A 21108-nucleotide genomic window follows, 5' to 3' on the forward strand; every position below is an offset into this window, starting at 1 on the left:
TCATCTGGCATGGTATTTTCTCCATGCAGCGGCACTTAGCAACGGCTTCGTCCCTCCTGATTAGCGCTGCCATTAGAGAAATGATTCCTCAGCACACTGAGTCATCTCGGATCCTGACAACTGTAACCATTCCAGATGGTGAGAACATCAACGACCATAATGGCCCTTCCAGTCAGTGTTTGCTGCGAATTGTTCTCGGAACCACAGGGGACAGACACCAGCTTGTAGCCTGGAGAGATTTACAAGGTGTGGCTGCAAAGGAACAGCATGGATTCCACAAGCCACATGTGGAAATCAGTCACTCTTCTTCAGAGTCACAACCTACGACCAGGGGCCAGATCACACCACCAGCCTTGAGAAGCAAAGAACAAAAAGCCTGGGGCGACCCAGTAAAATGCCGAGCAAGACTCGAGAAACAGGTGCTCGGTGTCTCCAGGACCTGCTGTCAACACAGGCTCTTTGCTGGCTCCTTTCATACTGTCACCTAGACCGACATGCAGGCCTCGGAGGAAAAGACAGGTATCCAATATGCATGTCTTTCAGTGTGAAGAAAAAGAAGCCATCTGCAATCTCTCATGTAGACGGCAAAAAGTCCAACATCTTGGCATTTCGGGTTTTCAGGGAAAGAAATGCTAAGCTGGAGAAAAATAAAGGCGGTTTTTAGAATTTGTGCAAATGACTTCACAAAGCTGGTTGAGTTGAGCAGTTTCCCTCCTACACCTGAATGTCTGGTTTTGAAGGGCTACGGGAGCGTACTAAGCACAGCTGAATTTATTTTACCAATTTTCTAGCTTACGTTATAAAAAAAATAGTACCGGGCGGAGGCTCATCATCATTACGGCACGGTGAAGTGCTCAGTTCACAATTGGTTGTTTAAAGTTAATAGTAGATCAACTGAGCAACTACTAAAAAGATGATGCATTGGCTTAATTCTGCGTTGTTACAAAGCCCAGCAGCTGAGTTAATATATACATGGAGATGTTGGCAGACGGCTCCTTTTGGTAATAATATTCATTTTTATGAATGGCTCATTTATTTTTTATATGTTCCTCTTTAGCCCTGCCCTCATTTCTCCCCTCTGTTGCTGAGCCTGGCTCCCAGGACTCTGAAGGTAGAGGGGGAGGGATCGCTCTGAATCTTAATGGAGAGAAGGAACAGGCTGCTGCTTAGGACGGCTCCAAAGCAGTAAAAAATGAAGAGGAAAAAAATCAGGAAGCAAATCCATGGCAGCAATTGGTTTCAGAAGTGCCAGTCGGCTGATTATTTACTGAGTCTACACCCTGCTCTCTTTGTAGGTGTGTTTGTTTCAAATCCAGGTGGTGACTCATCATTACGGTGAATCTCTCCCATCCGCTCACTTCCTGCAGGAGGAAACTGTAGATGTGCAAGGCATTTTATCTTTTTATCTAATCACCTGAAGAACAAGAGGAGCATACTTATTGGGGGGGGGGGCGGGGGCGGAGTACAGCCCTCAAAGGAAAATGCACTAGACCTTTGCCTTGGAAGTCATTGGAGCGTGGCAGAGAGGGGCTTATAAGCTACTCCAGCTTCTCTCTTGCAATTGCAGGTATGTTTACAGCAGGGCCCCAAAGGGTCTGATCATCACTGCCGAGCAGCTCCAGTATTTTCTCTGCCTACGAAGCTATCTGCTTTCCCCAGATTTCTGAATGTTTACTGGGAAGGAAGTCCTCCAGGCTGTCCTCCATTATCCCCAAGAGCAGTATCCCTCTTTGCTTGGCCCTCTCTCCACACAGCCCTTCCAAACGGGAAACGTGGGAAAGGAATGGCTAAGGAGACCTTTGGGGTCACAGCTGAGGGAGAGCTGAGACTCCCCAAAACATAAGAGAGGCAGTAGAGCCAAGTGGTCTGGAACTTCCACTGCAGAGTCAGACTGCCCTGGTCTGGGATCCTGGGTCTCCTGCTTACGAGATGGTGACCCTCAGCAAGTTACTTAACCTCTTTGGGCTTCCATTTCTGGAAACTGAATGCAATCATAATACCTCTCTCGTAGGTGTGTCGAGAGGTTTACATGAGATAGTACGAGTAAAGTACTTACAATGTTGCCCAGCACAAAGGAAGTTTTAGCCACTGTTGTAGGTATTTCAACTTCCTGTACTAAGCAGTCCCTAATTTAAACGCCAAAGGGTGCCCAATTGTACCCATCACCCTAAACAAGCAAAAGGAAGAGCTCATCAGGGGAAATTAAGCCTCTCCCTCTCAGATCTATAATGAAGGGAGCTGGCCTGTGAAAGTATTGTACGTGGGTGCTGACGGAGCCACACGTGAGGTTTCCCACGGGTGGAAAACTGAGAAGACCTCCTCTTACAGGACTCAGAGTTACTCATGCCTCACTTGTATCGGTATCTGAGCGAGTCTTGCGGGTCTCATGTGGCACTGTGCAGAGGCTGCTAAAAATGCCCAGGAAGTCAAAGCAGACCTCACTGCCAGAGGTCTTATACTTTGAAACAGATAAGACATTCATTCATAGGGAACAGTAAGCTAATGGAAAAGGCAGCCTCCGATCAAGCTTCCCCAGTGTGTGTCGAGATGCAAGTGCTCAGCAACTCAGGGCAGAGAGAGGTCAGTGCCAACAGTCAGCCCTGGGAACCACGGTGCCTGTCCTTCAAACTTCTGCTCTTAGGGGGAATAGGGTTCTTGCTTATTCTTTTTCTTTCTCTTCCTCCTTCTCCATCTCCTTCTTCTTTGAGAGTTTTTATTTGCAATATGTTTCAGAGGAAGATGCAGCCCACTGAGGCTGAATAAGAGCTCTTGGCAGATTTCTGTGTGGTCTACAGATCCCCTGCTTCGGAATGATCTGACATGCTCATTAGGACAACTGGTTCTTGGGCCAAACCCCCTTTGGCCTGGTGACTCGAGACTTCGAATTTTTAAGAAGCTGCCCAGAGAGATGCTTTTTGTGCATACTTGGTGTGACAGCTGTTGACTTGGAGATGATTTAATCTAGCTGCTTTGTTTTGCAGATGGGGAAACTGAGGCCCAGGGAAGTGAAGCATCTTTCCCAAAGTCACTCAGCTAGCTAGTGGCAGAAGCAGAACCCTGTAGGAGGGGAAATGCAAGAGCATTCTGACTACAGAGAGGTCTTCAGGCTCTCTGGATGTGAAACCTTCCCAGACAGGCAAATACTGAGTTCTATTTCCTCTCCAGCTGGCATATAGTTCTGGCCACAGCAATATGGGACTTATTACTATATTTTACAACAGACATAAATTCCGCATTTCCAAATAAAACTGGAACCTGGTATTTGCCCAAAGAAAATAAATTAATTTTAATGAGGATCTCACGTAGTGTTTACAGATTTTGCATGTTTCATTTGGTAATTTAATGCTATTTTACCTTGAGCATTGATATGGAATTGATGAAGTTTTTTTTTTAAAGATAGGAAAGAAGAAGCCATAAATATAACTATTTCCCAGCCTTTAAAATTCCACAAGAATTAATGACACAAAACTATGTAAAGTTGCAAAGAGTAGGTGATGACAGAGTTGGGGAAATGACAGCAAAGGGGGAACAATATAGCTATAGAACAGATATATGTACCTTACCTCCAAGTCACAGTGCCTAAGAAAATGTCATTACGGCTCACGCATTTGTCACCATATTGAAAATAATTCAAGGCCAGAGTCTATGACTATTGTCTTCTTTGGAGTGTCCCACAACACTAAGCTCAGTCTTACGTAAACACGCAAAATATGCTGCCTGAAAAATGGGAGAGGAAGGTGGGGAGAAGGTGAAAGAGTGAGAGGGGTATGTGAGGGTGGGAAAGGGAAACTGAAATCAAGACGTGGAGGAAGTCTGTGTCTGGTTACCCTGTTACAGAATTGGTGTGTTTATCAGGGGCACAGGGGTCACAGAGGAGAATGGCGTGGTCGGCAGGCAGGCCACAAGGAGCCCAAGGAAGCACAGATTCTCAGTAGGGCACGTGCGGAAAGCTCGCGTGATAGAATTTAATGCTAGGGCGTGTAAGATACCACCTATCCAGCTTTAACTCTCAGCAAACAAAGAGTAAAAGCATCTTAGGTGGCTAGCTGTCTGTTGTACTTTCATTCATTCCTGTTTTGTTTGTTCACTGATTGTTATTCTAAAAACATTTCTTTCTAATAATAACGAAAATGACGACTAGCGGTAATAAAGTGCCTGCTCTGGGCCATCACCCCATTACATAGATGAGGAGGTGAGGCTCAGAGAAGCTGGGTAATTTGCCCAAGGTCACACAGCTAGGATTCAAACCCAAGACTGTTCCATGCCAGCCTCGCCTTTGAATCACCGCAGTGTTGCACAAAGCGAGCCTTTCTGCAGGCATGTGAGTTCCTCTGGAGCTGCTCCAAACCCTCCCCACATTCTGTTCCACCACTGCATCCAGGGAATCTGGTTCTCGCCTCAGCTCCGCCCCCCACTTGCGGTGTGCCATCGGCCAAACCTCTTTGTTTCTACGGGTCACGTCTCTTCATCAGCAAAATGCAGGGATTGTGTTAAGTGATCACTGAAATTCCTTGCACCTCTAAAATTCCGTGTACCTGTGACTGGACGCTCATTCCTCTCAGGTAGGGGAGCATTTGTGAAACTGCCCATTTCTCTCATGACCTCGAGTATCTCATCTAGGCTGTCGCTTCTTGTGGTGGAATCAGCCGTTGCCCATCCGATAGACGTTATTCTTAATAGACCCCTTGACCTTCTTCAAGGTAGCAATGCACCCATCTAAAGGACTACATTTTCCAGCTTTGCTTAAAGCTGGATGCACCGCATTTCTAGTGTTTTTGGCCAATGAGATGTAAGTGGATCGGGCTTTCAGGGGAGCGCCTCTCACCTTCCGTCTTTTTCCTTCCTGCCAGAAGGATGGGCTTGATGACCAGAGCTCCAGCAGTCATCTGGGGCCAAAGGCAGCTCTGAGGATAGAACCCACATGCTAAGAAGAGTGGCACAGAAAGATAGAGACCATGGTCTCGGATGACCATGGAGCCACCATACCAGCCCTGGGTGTCCTACCTCCAAATTTCTTTTAGGTGAGACAATGATAAATCCTCTTGGATTTTCTGCTACATGCAGGCAACTAATTCTCACTAATATACCCTCACACTCGTCACTCTTCCTTTCTCTAGCTGTAATATTTCCCGTAAATTGTAGTGTTAAAGTCGCTGCGGCCTGCTGGACAAACTAATGACCTGCTGGCACCTCCAAATCAATTTGCACAACGCTAGATTCCTAATCTGAAAACCGTAACCTAAAAAAAAAATACCGGTTTCTCTTGTGTTCCCTGCTGCAGCAAATGGCCACACCACGCTTCCTGCCACTAGGGCTCAAGGCCCGGTGTTCATTTTCATTTCTCTTATTCAGTCAGTTGCCGAATCCCGTGTCTGCTCCCTTCGTTGATTTCACGTTCTAAGGGCACACTAGCGCAAGAGACGATTGGCGCTGGGGGTACAAGAATAAGGCAAACAGACGGTTATTGGTTCTCACGATGCTTGCTCTCGAGGGCAGGGGATTATCTGTTCTCGTGAAGCTTATAGCCAAGACAGGGATTAGTTGTACCATCACGCAAACAACTGTGAAACTGCAATGGCAGCACGGGCTACGAAGAAAAGGTACTGAGAACACACAATGGGGGGCCAGGGAAGGCTCTGGCTTGGCTGAAGACTGAAGGATGGGTGGGCCTGATTTGAGCAGGGAGGGGCATGAGGTGACAGAGGAAAGAGCGCGTGAGAAAGTCTGAGGAAGGAAGGGGCAGGGTACTCTCCGGGGGTTGAAAGGAGGCTGTTGGCTAAAGCACTAGGAGCCATGAGGGATCCAGGAGGCAAAGGTGGCTTTCAGACAAATATTAAGGACTTTGAGCTTCATTTGAAAAACAAAGGGGAGGCATTTGAAGGCTTTTAAGTGGCTGAGGGAGGGTGGGCAGTGACCTGGCCTCCCTGTGTCCTTCCCGTTTCTTTTCTCCTCTTTCCTGGATTTTCTCTGCTGCTCCACTCATTTCCCGTTGTCTCTCTCCCTGAAACTCACCCTCCACATGTGAGGATCATTCTTCCAAATCCCAGTGCTGAGCGTTTTGCTCTCATTCCTGCTAAATGAAATCCAACTTCCCAAGGCAGAGTTCAAGGCCCCAGCTTCCAGGTGCCTGCTTCCTCGTGTGCAGCTCGCTCTCCCTCACACGCCCTGCGTGCTGCAGCCACACTGTATTGTCATGCGCTCCCCGACTCTGTGCCTTTCCTCGTGCTCTTCTCTAGGAACTGAAATGCCATTTTCTCCAATGACCATTTGTCACAACCCTCTGCCCTTTAAGACTTTGCTCCAGCTCAACTTTCTCCCTCAGGATTTTTGCCTGCTGTCCCCAACCCAGTCATCCTTCCTCCTCTGTGTCTCTGAGCCCTGTATCTGCTCCTCCCCCGGGAACTTGTCACTCTGCATCTGGGCACAAGCCTTATCTCCCAAAACAGGTTGATGGGAGGATACTGGCTGCTTCTTTTCTGTACCCAGTAGGTCCCACCGTGCCCCACTTAGAGCAAGGGGCTCAGCAAGTGTCAACTGAAGGAACGAATGAATGATACTCAAATATGTGGGCAAAATGTCATTCAGGGTCACCCCTCACACAATCCCTTTGTAGTCAATGAAAATGGCGCATCTGCACGGTGAGCCTGGGAACATGCAGACCGCTTTTTTTTTTTTTTAATTTTTTTTTTAACGTTTTATTTATTTTTGAGACAGGGAGAGACAGAGCATGAACAGGGGAGGGTCAGAGAGAGGGAGACACAGAATCCGAAACAGGCTCCAGGCTCTGCAGACCGTTTTTAAAAACAGACCAGCTGGGGGCGCCTGGGTGGCTCAGTCTGTTAGGCCTCCGACTTCAGCTCAGGTCATGATCTCGCGGTCCGTGAGTTCGAGCCCCGCGTCGGGCTCTGGGCTGACAGCTTCGAGCCTGGAGCCTGCTTCCGATTCTGTGTCTCCCTCTCTCTCTGCCCCTCCCCCGTTCATGCTCTGTGTCTCTGTCCCAAAAAAATAAACGTTAAAAAAAAATAAAAAATAAAATAAAATAAAAACAGACCAGCTGGGTTCAAATCCCAGTTCTACCACATACTACCTGTGCGCCATGAGCAAGTTACCCCATCTCTGTAAAATGGGGGTAATAGTGTACTTACTTGGGGGCATTAAGTGGGTTCGTTCACATGGCGCATGTCTAAAAGTATCTGTCGCAGAGTGAGTACTCACTAAAAGCCTTCGTCATCATGCTGTCATTCCTAGTTGGAATGACTCTCACTAGGTGACAGTGCCTTCTGTGATCCAATGACCTACAAAATGGTGCCTGGGGCCAGACTCCTGGGCAGCGTGATTTCCCACAAGCTGTTCCACAGGAGAGCCTCCCAACAGCTCTGCATCTTAACAAAATGAGCCTGGCAGTCCCTTCAACTCGTTCCACAGACTTTCAGTTTATGCCGTTTCGGCCTCTGGACTGTGATCTCCTTAAGGGCAGAGACGACAATAGTAAGAGCCAGCACTCCACCATCCGTACCACGCACCGGGCACTCTGTTGAGAGTGTTCACATGGATCCTCTCATGCGTTTTTTCAAAAAAGTCTTACGAGGCAAGTAGGGCGCAGAGAGGTTCGGTAACCTGTCCAGAAGCGTGGAGCCGGTATTTAAACCCAGCCAGTCCGGCTCCAGAGGCTCTGGGCTTCCCCACGCTATCTCACCTCTCCTCTACATCTTTATTACCGGGCGCAGAGGAGGCTCTCAAGAAATTTTTGCTGAACGAATGGATCCCAGTGGCATCTTCAGGGAAGCCTTCTAGTGTTTTTTCTCTCTCCAGGATTTCTGGCTGGGTCCCTCTCCCATGGACCCCTCTAAACCCACCCACAGCAGCTGCTAAGGAGTCCTGCTCTCCTCAGGAAAGCATGCCCTCTTGGGCTTGAGGCAGTGGCCTTGTGTGACCCCCACCAGGGTTCCCTCTCAGCCTTCTGCTCTCATTCCCTTTCTTAGAAAGAGTTGCTGGAGGGGCGCCTCGGTGGCACAGTCGGTTAGGCGTCCGACTTCAGCCAGATCACGATCTCGCGGTCCGTGAGTTCGAGCCCTGTGTCAGGTTCTGGGCTGATGGCTCGGAGCCTGGAGCCTGTTTCCGATTCTGTGTCTCCCTCTCTCTCTGCCCCTCCCCCGTTCATGCTCTGTCTCTGTCCCAAAAATAAATAAACGTTGAAAAAAAAAAAAGTTGCTGGAGACTCCACATCACTGCTAAGAATAGAAATTTTCATGCTAGGCTGGGGGAATTAAGAATGATTTTCTCGGGGGGGGGTGGATTTTAACTGGACTTTATTCTCACTACTTTTTTTTAACTCTATAAAAAGTGTATGTATTAACTGGAGAAACTGTGGCAACTACAGAGGTAAACAAGGGAGAGAATTTTAAATGGAGGATATTTTTGCTCTTTATTCAAAATATTCTTTAATATTTAAAGATCCTTACAGTAAAAAAATAAAAATGAAAAGAACCCAAGTGATTAGACATTATGCATTAGGGAGAGAGAAAACTTTTCTAATTCTGACTTGTTCTCATTCAGCGTCTCAAGACCTTAACAACTGCTTTAATACCTTCTGCTCCTGTCCTAAAATGGTGACGTGATCCATAAGGTAAAGGCAGAGTTTCAAAAACTGCCCTGATTCTCCCATAGTCCCTGAAGAGAAATGGCAAAGTGTGTCCACGTTCAGCCCAGGATACAGGAAGGCACGCAGAAGAAAAACTATACATTCCACCCTGGCAAGGCTTTGAGGGCTTCTTACCAACCCTCCCGCAGAACCCTTTCTTCTTTTCCACAAAAAGTGGTCCTGGTCATATACACCTAAATATACTCATGCAGCTTTGCAACTGAGTTTCAAAAGACATTCCTTTGCTGGAAGAATATTGGATTTTTCTATGAGTTCTTAATATTTCTGCCTCCACTAATGAGAGCTTACCCACTCTCATTTTTGTAACATAAATTACAAAGGTGATACAAATTTATGGATCTAAATGTAGAACATTTAGAAAATGCCAAAAAATGTGCAAAGAAGGAAAAGAAAAGCATCAGTAGATCCACCTTCCTGAGAACCTGGCCCACTCTGGAGTTGTGGCTCTGAACGTGGATAGGTAAGTGGAACGGGAGAGAAGAACACGTGTAGGGGGATATCTGTGTCCTTGGCTGGTCCCAAATGCCCTGCGTGTGGTCATGGCATTCCGATCCCCTTTAGAAACTGCTTCCTCATAAACTCTCTTCCCCACAACCAACCAACCAACCAACCAATGTGTACCACACACACACACACACATACACATACACAACACACATATGAATACTGTGGTAGTACAAGGACATGTCAACCCCAGTCAGTCCCAATACCATTTTCACAGGGTTAGGCATAAAACCCAGCCAGTCTAATCTAATTCCTTCCGGGGGACGTTTCCTAACTGGGGGAGAGAAAGAGATTCCCTTCTGCTCTGGTGGTAAAGACGGAAAGATGAGCTCCCTGGAGCCACTAGCTACAATAGCTGTAGCCCCGTGGAGAAGGTTGTTTCAGACAATGAACAGAAGACGAGAATACTGAAGAACCTTTCATCGCGTTCGAGTCCCTGGTGTGGCTGTTCCTCGCTGTAGCTGAACCTGCGTCAGGTTCTCTCTGAGAGCAGCGACTTCCTGCTTTGCCCAATTTGGTTCCCGGAGCCTGTACGTTTCTTTTGGTCTGAGGTATTTTGAGTTGGAAAATTCCTCACGGAATCAAGAGTCCTGTTTAAACAAACACACCTACGTTACACGTAAGGAGAAAAAATTAGGGAGGTGCATTCATTTAGGATAAATTTTAAAAATCTATGCAGAAGAAAGTGTCGGGCCTTGCCCTGCCGCGCCTCGTGTGGCCTGCTCTGGATCTGACCAGAGATGAAGGTGGCATAGCCCTTCTCAGACAATCCAGCTAGCTGTCACCACTCTCAGAGCTCTCATAGGGGTTAGGGGATGTGTCCCAATACTGTGGGAGCATGAATCCTAGCCTAGCCTTCTTATTCACGCCGTTTCTCTGGAACTGGGTTTCTCAACTTAACAGGGAGGTGAGCCGACTCTACCGTAGACAAGGTATTATTGTCTAGTGTCCTTTCTGCCCTTCTACCATTAAGCCAGGCGGGCCACCATTCCCTGTGCATCCAGTGGCCACTGAAGGAAGACTCTGGATAGCTCAGCTCCATTGTCAAAATCACCCAGACCCCACCTCACCTCACTTCCAACCCTTTCTAGTCTGCTTCTAACTCCTGCTTCAGATTTGTGTTCCAGATGTTGACTCCTATCCTGCCCCTTTGTTTTTCACAACTAGTCTTGGTTTCACCTGTTGAGTCAGAGAACTCCCCAAGAACTTTTCCTCCCATTTTCCCTTCCCCCTCCTTCAGCCCACTTTGTTCCCCTTGTTTGTGCTCCAGCCCCACTCAGAACACAAATCTTAACATTAATTCATTTGGCTGCCTCCCCAGATATATCTCTCCCTCCCAGGTCCCTGAAGGCAGAGGGTTGGGGAGTATAAGCAAAGAGGAAGGATGGAGGTCCATCTGGAACGGAACAGAAAGGTCCTTCTGGGTTACAAACAGGAAGGCACATTCACATGAGGTAAAAAGGCATTAGTCACCACATGTAACAAGATGGAGGAGTTTCTTTACAGATTCATGGAGCTGAGAAATAAATGGGTCCCATAGTTTACTCTCTTGCCCCATTAGGTGACTTGGTTGGCTTTGTCTGCACTGAGTGCTGGCTGGGAAATGTTTCAAGGAGGATTTACAGCACCTCTTATTTTGTTCATCTGTCTCCCTATCCAGGGAAGAAACAATCCACATCTTTGTTGTGTCATTACCTAAAATAGATCATTTAACCTTTTTATTAATACAACTTGTGTTTCTTTTCCCCATGGACATTCTAGAGAGCAAAGAAGAAGAGCCCAGCGCTGAGCCAAAAGAGCATCTTGAGAGGGTTTCGGTGACCTGCTGGCCCCTCCTTGTGTTCCTTCCCCTCCAAATGGGGTCCACCTTTTCTCCTCCACCTCCACTTGCTTGTTGGTTCAATTATGATTGTTCTCTGCCACCTTCCAGATTGGATTCAAGATAGCTGGAGATAAAAAGCACATATAATAGGACAATTTCAAATAAAGATAAAAAATGATAACAGAATCTATCAGTTGGAAGGTGAACTTGGGTAGAGACTGGAAACTTGGGTAGAAAATGGTAACGGGCAATAAGCAAACCTCTATTTGGGTCCTGTTTTCACTGGTGATAAATACTGATTTGGTACAAGTAAGGGTAGTGCAGTGACTCTTAGCTCAGTGGCTGATTGGTTTTTCCATGATTATTGAGCATTTACTAGTGCCACGCACTGTTCAGGATACAGAGATGCCTAACATTTTTTAATCCCTATCCTCAAGGTGCTCACAATCTAATCTGGTCCCGTTATAACTGTACGTACTGTAAACACTCATAAGTTTCTCTGTGTCTGATCCACCCACTCTTCTAGGCTCTTCTATGTTATGTGTCATGCCTCATGTCGTTGATGAAACCTGCCCAAAATTATTGGACCAGGGATGTACGTCCAAGCCAAAGATGGCCATCAGGCACTGGACTCAAGGGAAATCAAATATTCCTAGGGACACTTGGTGTGAGATTGACTGTTATATTTCTTCTGTATTACATGAAGCCATGCAAATTTTGGCAGATTGCGTTTTCCAAAATGCCTGTAACATATCTCCTATCCCACTCGCTCTTGACACTTCTCCCATTGAATGGGGGAGTTTATGTTCTCTCCCCCTTGAACTTTGCGACTGCTTCAAGTGACAGAGTATGGCAGAAGTGATGATATGTGACTTCTAAGTCTAGCTTCTAAAAATGCCACGCACTTCCACTTTGTTCTCTTGGGATATTGCTCTTGAAATCCAGCTACCACGCTGTGTGGCAGCCATGGAGAAGCCCATGTAGTAGGAACCAAGGCCCCTGGCCCACACGCCTGGCTGGGTTCCGAATCAAACAGCTGGGTACCAACTTGCCAGCCATGTGAGTGAGCCGTTTGAAAGCAGATCCCCCAGCCCCAATCCAGTTGCCCAGATGATGCTGGGCAGAGATAGGCTGTTGCCCATGAACCCCACCCAAATTGCAGACTCACGAGCAAAATAAATGATGGTTGCTGGTTTTAAGCCACTAAGTTTCATTTGTTATTTCTTTATTCAGTGACCAAATTCTTACCAGAACCTAGGTCCAGAAACTAAGTTTTTTACCTTATCACCCCTATTCCAAACCCTGACTTTTTTTCTCAGCATGATATACCATTTCTACTGGTCCTGGGGTCCTTCCTTCACTGCCCTCCTGAAGCTTCTGTTACTTCTGGTCTGAATCTGCCCACCTTCAGGCCTCCTTGACAATGACTGACACCTTCTTAAACACCCTCCTATTGCTTATTACTGGGAAGGCAGTTTAGTATAGACGTTTAGATCATGTGCTTTGGAGTTAGGAAGACATGAGACAAATTCATAAGTTCCCTAATCTTATTGTAAAAGTATATTGTGAAAAGGGCGCCTGGGTGGCTCAGTAAGTTAAGCATCCAACTGTTGATTTCGGCCAGATCATGATCTTACAGTTCGTAAGATGGAACCCCACATTGGGCTCTGTGCTGGCAGTATGGAGCCTGCTTGGGATTCTCTCGTCCTCTCTCTCTGCCCCTCCTCAACTCGCGTGCACGTGTGTGTGTGTGCACGTGCACATGGGCGCTCTCTCTCTCCCTCTCAAAATCAGTAAACGTTTTTTTTAAGTATATGGCGAGGATTAAAACAAGACAATATATGGTAAGTACTTAGCACCTTATGGCCAGTGTTGCTACCTCATCAGATACCCAATATTCTTTCACTGCTTTGAGAAGGAGACCCTCATTGTTGGGAATGATGATATACCAACCCTGAGACCCTACCTGTACCAACCCTACAGTTTCCTGCTGCCTTGCAGATAGGTTGGCTAATGAGATGTAGGCCGAGTTGTTTCAATGGGCTGGCAGGAAAGCTCTTTAGAGGGGCTTGCCCTGTGCTGGTTCCCTTTCTGTCCTTATTGTGGACACCACGCTGGGGCATGTGTACCGAACAGCACCCCTGAGGATGGGAGCTTTGCACTAATGGAGGGGGGGAGGGTTAGAAGGAATCCAGGGCCCAGATGCCCATGGAGTTACCATACCAGCTTACCTCTGTATTCTTCCATGCGTGACCAAAAAAGATCTTGCTTGAAATAATTTCATTTTGTGTGTCTAGTATTAGAAGTTGAACTTAATTCCCAACTGATACACACGGTAAGTTCCAGTTAGTATTATTGTTCTCTCTTCACATCCCTTCCCTGAGACCGTGGGGCTGTCTGCTCTTTGGGTCCAAGCCATCTCGAGGCTGATCTGCCCCATCACGTCAGTCACGTAGTCACTCTGGTTAACATAGGCAGGACGTATACCCTGCAGCAGACTCTAGGGGTGTATCGATGCCGTAATTGACCAGGTTTTACGTTAGTTGGGGCCTTGAAGGGGAATCTTTCTGCTCATTGTTTGTCAATGTACCGACTGGTTTGTGTGCAGGAATGCATCCTTTTTCACGGATGTCTTCATATTATTTATGTGTTATGAACTTGTCTGTCAGCCTTGTTCCAACTATTATAATGTCAAGGTATAGAAAATGAAATTAGAATTAAAGACATGAACAAAAGCGAGTAATTAGGAAAAAGAGAAGGCTTTAGCTCTAAGATTTTTCTTAATTTCTTAATTATTATTTTATTTTAGAGAGAGAGAGAGTAAGGGAGAGGGGCAGAGAGAGAGAGAGAGAGAGAGAGAATACCAAGCAGGCCCTGCACTGTCAGTTTAGAGCCTGACCTGGGGCTCGAACGTATGAACAGTGACATCATGACCTAAACTGAAACCAAGAGCTGGATGCTTAACCAACTGAGACACTCAAGCGCCCCTATGATTTTTCTATTTTTACTAGAAATACTTTTAAAAATTACATTCCAGGGGCGCCTGGGTGGCGCAGTCGGTTGAGCGTCCGACTTCAGCCAGGTCACGATCTCGCGGTCCGTGAGTTCGAGCCCCGCGTCAGGCTCTGGGCTGATGGCTCGGAGCCTGGAACCTGTTTCCGATTCTGTGTCTCCCTCTCTCTGCCCCTCCCCCGTTCATGCTCTGTGTCTCTCTGTCCCCAAAAGAAATAAACGTTGAAAAAAAAAAATTTTTTAAATTACATTCCATAGACAACTGAAATTTCGTTTCTCAATTTAAAAATATTTTGTAAAGAAAAAAGAAAAGAATGTGTTACAACATCTTTTAGGCATGCAGAAAACCCAGTTAATTTTTAGGGTAGACAATTTTGTATAAAGCAGGTTGAATTCTACAAGAACTTTAAAATTGGTATTGCATCATTTATTTAAAGAGGTGTGTGGATCGGAGCACCTGGGCGACTCAGTTGGTTAAGCCTCCGACTTTGGCTCGGGTCATGGTCTCACAGTTCCTGAGTTCAAGCCCCGCGTCAGGCTCTGTGCTGATAGCTCAGAGCCTAGAACCTGCTTCAGATTCTGCGTCTCCCTCTCTCTCTCTGCCCCTCCCCTGCTAACACTCTGTCTCTCTCTTTCTCTCTCTCAAAAATAAAGAAACATTTAAAAAACTAAAAAAAAAAAGGTATACGGATCAAAAGAGATAATTATACAAGGTAACAATCCTTCTTTTCCATAGTCACAAGTAAAATTAAAAGAGCTTTCCTTTAAAAAGATGTATAATTCACTCCTTTACTCTTAGTCAACAACATTTTAGTAAACAAACACCTTACTTTCAAATAAGCATTTATCTTAAGTGTTTATATACATTAATCACATAGAAACTAATGTCAAAGATACTCTTTACTCCTCTCTTATAGTGCTTTATTTTTCAGTTAAATTCAAAAATGCTTTTCCATCTAACACTGCTGAATGAGCACTTTAGCTTACCAGTGTGTATATACTTATTTATTTTTGTAAAAATCATATAGCTGAGCATAATTTATACATATGTAATGGATATCTGACATTTCTAAAGCCATAAGCTATAAAGGAAAAATATTATTACATATATTATTCTCAGCATACAAGGCAGGAGAAAAGAACCTAAAACCTGTAATCAGTCTTAAAACTTTAGTAGTTTTGCAAATCAGTTCTAATCAATAGTGATGGGACCATTTCTTACATGAGACTTATAAGATAGAAATTATACAATGAAGCCAAGTGATAAATAAACATCTGATGATCTTACTGACCTTCTGAGGAAAGACTTTGTGTTACTTGAAAAATGAGAGTCTAATACAGCATTTTTTACATTATTTTCACTTAACTTTAAAAACAAGATGCATACAAGTGAAATTATTAATGATCTACCAGATTATTTTTTCACTCATTGGAAAACTATAACCTCTGCTCTTTCTGAAGGCTAGCATTTATTAAACATGCAGAGTTTTCCCATGTTCTTGATGTTAATTATAACGTCAGGGTTTCACCAAAGTCAGAGTAATATAGTGATTACTCTCCACTGATCTTTATACCGGAGAAAGTGTTGCTTACAATTTGTAGTTTCTATGTATCATTCATTTTGTTCTTTCCATGCAGACCAAAGAAGTTAAAATGTGAAGAATATCTTTCATGTAAAAGGCCCAATTACTCATGTATAAAGTACCAAAAGCCAGTGATGATAATGTGACGGGATGTGAGGAATATGACTTCCCGAGCCCTCTACACCTGAAGTCCAACTGGAAAACATCTATTCACCTTTGGTTGTTTTCAATGGTTCAGTGTTGTATTTCTAAACTTGTATGGCACTGAAATGAAAGTCTCAATGTTATTGGATGTACTTTGGCTTAGAAATTTAACTTCTTAAGATATCACTTCAAAAAGAGCATAGAGCATCTACTGAATTGATTTTCAAAGGTTTTATTTTATATAATTGTATGGATTGCTATCTCACGAATATTACATGCCATTTAGAAGAGGTAATGGGACAAAAAAACAAAACAAACCAAGAAACCCCACCGAGTATCTACAAATAGCTACTCCCAAAAGGACTAAGAGGAAAATAAAATTTTGGTGCCAGACAGGACAATACCAAGGCAATGTCAAAGAGCTGCTCAAACGAGCAAAGTAATTTAGGCAATTCATTGTTTGGATTATGCAATTATTAATAAAAAATTTGACTAATTCCATTCCACACTATTATACAGTGACTTTTCTTATTATTGTAAGACTGAAGAAATGTAACCTATGGGTAGAGCTACTCTGGCCTGCCTGCTGTGTATACTGAGTGGAACCCCAGGATTCATCCTGAGTATCTTCTGACGGTGAAAAAGTAGCATGTGTAAATTTAATCCAGCATAAAACTCAATGTTTTCCCCACAATGAGAATTTCAGCAGTGTCTTCCCAGTATGAAACTGTGGCTTAGCACTCTACTACCTTCAGAATTTGTATTAATTCTGACAGAAACTGAAACTAAAGCCTATATTTTATGTTCACTTATCATAGGGGACTTCTTCCAGAGATGTTGCAAATTGATAGTTTAAACAGTCAAAATTTAAAAATAGACAAAAGCATTTTTTAAAACATTTTACATTGCAAGAGGCATTTGTCACTCCCTGGATATGACTTTTGATCCATGCTGTATGCCTGTTTTTAGATAACAGTGAGCTTCCCAGAAAGAGGAGTCATATCACTGAGTTAAGAGTAACAGACAGAGGGGCGCCTGGGTGGCTCAGTTGGTTGAGTGTCCGACTCTTCGGCTCAAGTCATGATCTCACGGGTTTGTGGGTTCGAGCCCAGCATCGGGCTCTGTGTTGACTGTGCGGAGCCTGCTTGAGATTGTCTCTCTCTTCTCTCTACCATTCACTCACTCACACTGTCTCTTTCTCTCTCAAAATAAAATAAACTTAAAAAAAAAAAAAGAGAGAGAGAGTGTGTAACAGATTGATAGAGGCACCTGAGTGGCTCAGTCAGTTAAGTGTCTATTAAGTGCCTGACTCTTGATCTCAGCTTAGGTCATGATCTCATGGTTCCTGAGATGGAACCCCGCATCAGGTTTCCCACCCAGAATCGGCCTGGGGATCCTCTCTCTCCGTCTCTCTGCTCCTCCCCCATTCGCATGCACACGCTCTCTCTCTTTCTCTCTCTCTCAAAATAAATAAATAAGCTTAAAAAAGAAGAGTAACACATCGATAATCTTGTATGTTTATTAAAACAAGTTCCCTGAGGAGTTTAACTAGGCAATATTGTTAACCTAGTTTGCTTAAAGTGTACAAAAATATGCAGTGAAAGTTACATATCTTTAAAATATTCTAAAGTCAGATTTTGTTCTGATTGGCTACCCAATTAGGGCAAATTAACGTGATTTTTACCAACAATAGTCTGAAACATAAAAATTAAGTTTGGGTTTAAAAGCAGTTATTGAAATTATCATAAATATATGATATCTATTGATTGAACAGTAATAAAAAGATACAGGATGCTAGGATTGACCCTTCACTGCTTTGGTTCATAGACCTTGCTAGAATAAACTACCTTCTAAAAAAAATTCCTTGTAGACTGTGCAATTATAGAGGTTAGGACATTTTGCAGACATAAATTCAATGACATGTTACTGAAGCTTGCTTCTTCTGAAATTTAAAGTTATTTTAAATGCTGAATGAGAATATTTTAACTGTATTAAAATATTCATAAAACATTGCTTAATCAAAATGAGATTTCAAGACCCCTTATCATTCTCTGAACTTTTAGGTGCATTGGTTGATAGACTTGGATAGAGTTTATAGGCGTAAGTATTCAGCAAAAATCTTAGATACCTAGAGAGAGAAAGAAGCAATCTAAGACTCTTCAAAGAGTCAAAACGTGGAGAAGAAACAAAGTAACAAAATAGGCAGAAATAATAATTCAGAAAATGGCAATTTTGGCATAAATATCTGAGAGTCACTGTCGACCACAAATTGAATATGAATATGCAAAACAGACGTGAAAACAAAAATGCCTTATTAGGATGTGCTAACGAGGATATGACAATCTGTTGACTGTCTTTTGCCACAGTTCCGTGAAGTCCCAGGATAACACAGTAGCAGTGGTTAAACACAACCAGATAGTTCTCTTTCATTGTATGGAAAGATTTCCCTGGCTTAGAGCTCTGCCTTTAAAATGATGGGCATAGTTCAGAAGGTGAGTACCAGTCACAGGGATTCCGAGAAGGGGGAGAGGGGTAGTTTTGTTATGTATTAAGGCAGCCTTTCGAACCCAAGACCCCAAATTCAGCAGCAAATGTGTGGTGAACCTCATCTCCCCTCAGTTTACATGTGGAAAGTAAAATAAATAAAGTGTTCACTCTTTTATTTCTTTCCTGGAATACAATATCAGGTATTGCGGAAGACCCGAGGACTCCCAGTTTGCTAGATTGCTTTAAAGGTCACAATTAGACAATCAAGGATTCAGTGAGGATTGATTTTCCGTGAATGGGAATGATAAGCAGGCCCTTCTGCATCTGGCGCCGTTGCTTCTTGTACAAGAATGTCAACAAACCCCGTGTAGAATGTCACCTCTGCTGGACTGATAGCGGCCTCCTGGAAAGCTGTGTCCAGGGAGACACGTGGCTTGTGCCAGCCTGACAGGAAGGTACAGTGGGTGATGCCTGCCACGGGCACAGGTATCTGCCTGTTCCTATTCTGCTTGTTGCAAACCACCTTAAAGATCTCAAAAATACAAAGCGTTGGCAGATGACCCCCTGTGCCCATGTTCTCTTCACACAAAGGCAAAGAGGTGTGGTGAGAGCAAGAATGAGCTTTGGAGAAATGTGACCACGCTGGTGATCTTAGCCGAGAGGGAGATCATCTCGCTCCTTCACTGCAGATTCCTGTTCCTCCGAGAAGTGCCCAAGGGGCCTGTCTGGCCAACTCAGAGTCCGCAGGTCACCAGACAACATCTCCTCAGGACGGTGGACTCTCACTCTGTCTTCTTGGCAGGTAGACGCGCTTCCCAACCCCCGGGGATGATGTATAGAGTGAAGCACGCGCTTTGTTCGCTGTCTTTTCCATGACGTAACTGGCCTTGAGGAAAGTTCCTGCTGAAGGCAGAGGACCTATCAGAGGACTTGACTAATCAGAGGAAATTATCCAAAGCTAATTAGGTAACAAGGTGACCCAGAAGGAGGCCGTATGTAAAACAGCTTCCTGATTTAAACTCCAAGGAATGAAGCAGAAAGGGAACAAGGACCTGGAGAGTGTGGCCGCAGTGAGTACAGGCAGCTAGGAGTTGGTGGAGGGGAGGGAACAGGCGCTGAGGAGAGGTGAACGCGTCCCGCGTCCCGTGGCTACTCCACCCTCAGAAGCCACGGTGGATGGCAGCCAAGCCTCTGCCCGGCGCTTCTCAATCGTGCATTCTTCCAAGTACAGGTGATGCCATCGTTAGGGAGAGTGGGCGTTGGGAGGCACAGCAAAAGGTTCTTGTGTCTATGTTGATTTGAAATTAATTAAATTTGCATCCTCTTCATCCTCCGTTGGCAGGCTCAGCAGGCTCCCTCCAGGGCTGCTCCTTGGAAAACATTAGCACCATTCAGTTTCAGGATTCATTGTCACTGTAAAAAAAAAAAAAAAAAAAAAAAGAGAGAGAGAGAGAGAACAATAGTGTATTTCCAAGAAGCTACCAAGAGCTGGTCACTCCACTGTGGAGGTGACTCAAGAGAACATAAACAGTCAGGAAGCCAACAGTGTCCAGCTTACAGTTTCTGAAACAAAGGTTGGTTTGGATTTTATACTTGATCCCTGAGGAGGAAATCCATGAAAGCCAAGAAATAATCCCTAGCTCTTGCTCTAATATCCCTCCCTCGTGCTGATGTGGAAAGAACCAGATGGAGTTGGGGGTCCCTCCCCCCACCTTTAATTAAAACGAATCCCATTCTCTATGAATAGATGCCAAATTGCCTTTTTTTTTTCCTTTTTTAAAAAAATTTCCATGCATTGTTTTTTTCAGGAGTTGGTGGTCCTGGCGTGTTTTCAAAAGCCCATTTTGTTCGTATCCACAAAGGATCCGGAGGTGCTTTCTCCGTGTCATTTAGAATTCAACCATTAGGCATCTTGGGGTGTGAATAGACATAAATTACGGACATGGTATTCGGACATGACTGTGCTGGCTGGCTAATTTGTGCTTTTGTCTCTAACTTGGCTATCTCGGCCACATAGCTGGCTCTGCAGCTTTTCCCCAGTGAGACCATACCTCCACCCACGTCTCCTGGAGAGCAGGCCACTCTCCCTCTCCTCCTGCTTCTTTTTTCAGTTTTCTGTCCCATCACTCAAATTCCAGAACATCCCTACTTGAAGTGACCTTTGTGTCCAAGGAAGTGCCCGAATGATAATAATCAACAGAACATCGTATCTCCTTAGCTCACAGACATGGGTAGTTTGCAACAGACTGTATTCTTCTTACTCCTACTTCAGGGCTCTCCTGCTCAGGGAAACAGCATGTGTTTCCAAAAAGACTTTGAAGCAGTTTGGTAGACGGGTAGGTAGCCAGATAAATAGATCTATCCACGAAAGGGGAGGGGCAATGTAGTGTGTATGGTTATATGTTTGTATTTGTGTTGTGAAGACCGGGGGAAGGTGCTGTGATAAGGGCAGACAACCAGTATGAAAGGAGGAGGAGGGCAATTGTGAACAAAAGGACAACTTCTGTAGCAAAATTTATTTACAGTGGGAAGCTGATAGAAAATTAAGAAAGTTTTTAGCTGAAGAGCAGATTTAACATCCCCTTCATTTAAGTTACCCTGTACCACTCTTAAACTGGGCAAGGAGGTTCCATTTCTTGGAAACTGGGTGGTAGCAGAAAATTATTTCTAAGATCCAGAAGTTCATCTCTATAGAACATAAGTCTCTGAATTGCGGGTTTTCTTTCTGTGGCCTTATCTGGAAACTTCAGCTCCCCCAAACACAGTATAACACAAAGCCTCACTAGTAGTGGGCACGAGCCCTCTTTTGTCCACAACGCTGATCTGCGTCCAGCTGTTACAACAGATGTGATTTTTTTGAATTTTTATAAAACCAATCCGTAGCCTCTGTTGGG

The 21108-nt window shown here is 44.6% G+C and overlaps 1 protein-coding gene and 1 long non-coding RNA gene across 4 annotated transcripts in view; both read right to left on the minus strand.

The window, feature by feature from the left end:
* Nucleotides 1-13758, minus strand: part of LOC124520901 (uncharacterized) — a 30890-nt gene extending 17132 nt beyond the window's left edge. Inside the window, exons 1-3 of one of the 2 annotated variants that reach the window (XR_006964418.1) lie at nucleotides 13220-13758; nucleotides 10862-11112; nucleotides 8218-9756 (exon numbers count right to left, since the gene is read on the minus strand). This is a non-coding gene — a long non-coding RNA (uncharacterized LOC124520901). Of the gene's footprint in view, nucleotides 1-8217; nucleotides 9757-10861; nucleotides 12624-13219 lie in introns of those variants that run through there. The other variant, XR_006964417.1, reaches the window with a different exon arrangement.
* A 3474-nt stretch (nucleotides 13759-17232) lies between these two features.
* TMEM154 (transmembrane protein 154) overlaps nucleotides 17233-21108 on the minus strand; it is a 43717-nt gene continuing 39841 nt past the window's right edge. The window contains exon 7 of one of the 2 annotated variants that reach the window (XM_047090786.1): nucleotides 17233-19584. In XM_047090786.1, the coding sequence (XP_046946742.1) occupies nucleotides 19503-19584 (82 nt within the window). In that variant the 3' untranslated portion in view covers nucleotides 17233-19502. Of the gene's footprint in view, nucleotides 19628-21108 lie in introns of both variants that reach the window. The other variant, XM_047090787.1, reaches the window with a different exon arrangement.

This window comes from Lynx rufus, unplaced genomic scaffold, assembly GCF_022079265.1.
Source record: "Lynx rufus isolate CCGP_SWC_20201006 ecotype Redwood Valley unplaced genomic scaffold, mLynRuf1.p SCAF_3, whole genome shotgun sequence".
Taxonomy (NCBI): domain Eukaryota; kingdom Metazoa; phylum Chordata; class Mammalia; order Carnivora; family Felidae; genus Lynx; species Lynx rufus.